The sequence below is a fragment of the Rosa chinensis genome, chromosome 1 (genome assembly GCF_002994745.2).
Source record: "Rosa chinensis cultivar Old Blush chromosome 1, RchiOBHm-V2, whole genome shotgun sequence".
In the NCBI taxonomy this organism is placed as follows: Eukaryota; Viridiplantae; Streptophyta; class Magnoliopsida; order Rosales; family Rosaceae; genus Rosa; species Rosa chinensis.
Genome location: NC_037088.1, coordinates 19,644,170 through 19,647,179, shown reverse-complemented (window position 1 = coordinate 19,647,179; position 3,010 = coordinate 19,644,170). Strand labels below are relative to the sequence as shown.

Here is a 3,010-nt window from a genome sequence, read left to right as displayed (position 1 = left end):
GTATGTGCGAGCATATATGTATATGTATATGCTTGTGAGTTAGATGATCAATACTGCAAGGTTTTAACTTTGAAGTTTCAACTTCATTAATTGGAATATACAAAGTAATATATAACTCATGAAAAATAACATGTTGCTAGCGTACGGTTAATATACATACATACATACATACATATACATATATATATATATTTGATATTAAGGAGAATAATTTTCACCACCTAAGCTTTTTATGGTTGAATAATAAATATTTTACATGCATGCTGTGCACCAGAAATGTTGTTCAGTTACATGATGATTGTCATGTGTTTTTTTTTTTCCTTCCTTTTTCTTTTTTCTCCTAGCCTTTAGGAGTATTTCTCAGCAATTTGTAGGATGTTGGAGAAAAGCTCGACTGGTCTGGAGAGCATGACCATGTGATCAGAACCATTTATCACTTTGACTTCATCCGGAGGATTTTTGTTGATCATCAACATTGCAAGATCCACCTTTATTGCATGGTCTTGGTCGCACAAAATGTATACTTTACGAACCGATCCATATCTATGCTTTGTGAATTTCAGTTCTTCTGTAATAAGAGGGGCAAATCTCACCAGTGTGACCGCTAGTGTTAAATCCTGTCCATGTATAGAATACATCACCAACCAGACAAGTAAAAATGAAAATCTTAACAATACTATAGCATGTACTAGTGTATGCATGCTATCTACTTTCTCACTTTAATTTTCCTTTTCCACCTATTCACTGGTGACAATATATACGTGGCATATGTTATACATTCACCAGTAGAAATTTAATACCAACAACTTTCACATGCATTTTTCGATAGATTAATTTACCTCTGGTGGCGATAGCTGGTAGAACGATGAGGCTAGCACCTTCGGCCCCAAGAGTACCGAGGTTGCAGGTTTGGTGGCGCCATCATCAAATCTATATTGAGAGTCCATAAAATCCAAATGACTGCTAAACTGTGCATTGATTTTTCAAAAATTTTTATTCGTTAGTAAACTAGTCACTACGATGGGTTTATTGATTAAATCACGTGTGTACCTCTTGAAGTATAGTCAAGAAACTGATATCAGGACCAGGCATGGCAGCGGTGGCAAAAACTGCTACAGAAATTTTCTGAGGGAACCTCTCCATGGTAATAGATAAGGCTACTCCACCCAAGCTGTGGCCAACCAGAACAACCCTCTCCTTTGGCGGGAGAGACTCCACGAAATTCGTCAACGGTTCAACGTAAACCGCGAAAGAACGAACTTGTTGTATCTGAGTTGGGTCGATTCCAGATGCTGCAAGGTCCAGAGTGGTAACGTTGTGGCCTGACTGTTTCAGCAGAGTTGCCACCTTGTACCAACACCATGCCCCGTGACCGGCTCCGTGAACCAGCACGAAATGCTTCTTGGCGACCGGGTTTTGGGTAGGGTTGTAAGAATGGGGTGGAGATGGGGATGATGAGGTAAAGATTGGTAATAATAAGCAAAGAAATAACACAAACAGCATAAAATGCTTCTCTCTCATCCTCATAACAATCTGGTCCATTACTAATTATTCTTGCCTTGAATTGTTCTACCTCGTGTTTGTTTTATACTGGAGTCTCTAGATATAGTCTAAATCTTTTATATAATACACACACACACACACACGTGTAATGCAATTTTCATCTCTTCTAAATATATATATATATATATATATATATATGTATATACGCATTGTATACCGTCATCAATGTTCGTTTTCTACGCGCGTTCAGACCTAGTTATATGTATTCCACGATATTAGACTTCCAGCCGTGGAGCTTTTTAAGTTGTCTAGGAAGACTGTGCTTTTGTTAGAAGAATGCAGAGATTATAAAGGTCACTATCCACCGACACGTACGTTTTAATTACGATAAGAAAGCTCTGAAAAGGGTTCCTTTATGATTTCAAGTGTGAAATGCTTCATTCGGAACCGCACTGGTACTTCTTCGACTAGAAAACACTAAAGAGATGTTCTATATATTGATTTCAAGTGTGAAGTATTTATCGGAAGCTCATAAGCACTACTTTGATCATGAAGCACTAAATCGCTTCTGATTATCTACAAATATATAGTTCTTCTAGAAGCAAATGTGGATCGAGTTTCTAATTGGTTAGACTTTTGAACGGAGATATTATGGCAATTTGAAAATGCCAGTACTAAAAGAAGTTCAACGCATTGGTGTGTAGAGTGAGCCTTCCTGTCTCCCAAGTCAGAGCAATTTTAATCAAGTCAAATAATTAGAACTAAGCACCACAATTCCATGTGCAATGCCGTGTGCCAGCTTATGCGTGGAATATTATTTGGCATGCCGTGCATCTATAGTACTTCTCTATATTTTTGTTTTAGCGATTATGACTAGATTAGATTGAATTTCCCTTTTTCGATTAGAATTTGTCAAGTACAAGCAAATGACGCATGTAGAACTCTTTCCCCTAACATTGAAAATTTTTTCTCTCTGACCTAGCCGCACACTAGGGTTTACTCTCAATCTTTGGGAGATTAATCTTCCGTCCACTTCCATGGATGTCTTGAGTTGGAATTGCAGGGGAATCTGCAACACAGGGTCGCTAAGGGATTTGATCACACAGAATCAGCCTTAGATTGTCTTTCTCTGTGAAACAAAAATCAGTACTTTGAGGGATTTCAAAGCGTTGCACAAGGATCTAGGGTTTGCGCACTCAAAGGAGGTCTTGATCATTCGTCAGGCGGGAGGCCTGGCGTTATTCTGGATAAAGGATGTTGATCTGCATGTGCGTACTGTCTCTGCGCATCACATCGACGGAGAAATTAGGGGTGCACCTGGTGAGCCGTGGTGGAGAATAACAGGTTTTTATGGTCATGCAAGGACAGGAGATCGTGGGGAATCTTGGCAGCTTCTTCGTGATTTGGCTGATTTAGATTCTCTTCCTTGGGTGATAATTGGCGACTTTAATGAAATTATGAACAATAGTGAGAAGTTATGAGGGCCTTTGCGTAGTGAAAAACAAAT

The 3,010-nt window shown here is 38.8% G+C and overlaps 1 protein-coding gene across 1 annotated transcript; it reads right to left on the bottom strand.

Moving 5' to 3' along the window:
* Positions 1-315: 315 nt before the first annotated feature.
* LOC112189823 (probable esterase PIR7A) lies at positions 316-1,594 on the bottom strand. The gene is made up of 3 exons (XM_024329186.2): positions 1,051-1,594; positions 840-968; positions 316-617 (listed from the first exon to the last, which is right to left on the bottom strand). The coding sequence occupies exons 1-3, from the start codon at positions 1,540-1,542 to the stop codon at positions 348-350; spliced, it is 891 nt and encodes a 296-aa protein (XP_024184954.1). The 5' UTR covers positions 1,543-1,594; the 3' UTR covers positions 316-347.
* Positions 1,595-3,010: the final 1,416 nt, after the last annotated feature.

Excerpts from the sequence above, each read along its gene's own strand:
- LOC112189823 (XM_024329186.2), bottom strand. The coding sequence starts at position 1,542 with ATGGACCAGATTGTTATGAGGATGAGAGAGAAGCATTTTATGCTGTTT. Across the intron at positions 969-1,050 it reads TCTTGACTATACTTCAAGAG|TTTAGCAGTCATTTGGATTT; the intron begins GTACACACGTGA and ends ATCAATGCACAG. Across the intron at positions 618-839 it reads ACCAGCTATCGCCACCAGAG|GATTTAACACTAGCGGTCAC; the intron begins GTAAATTAATCT and ends ATACATGGACAG.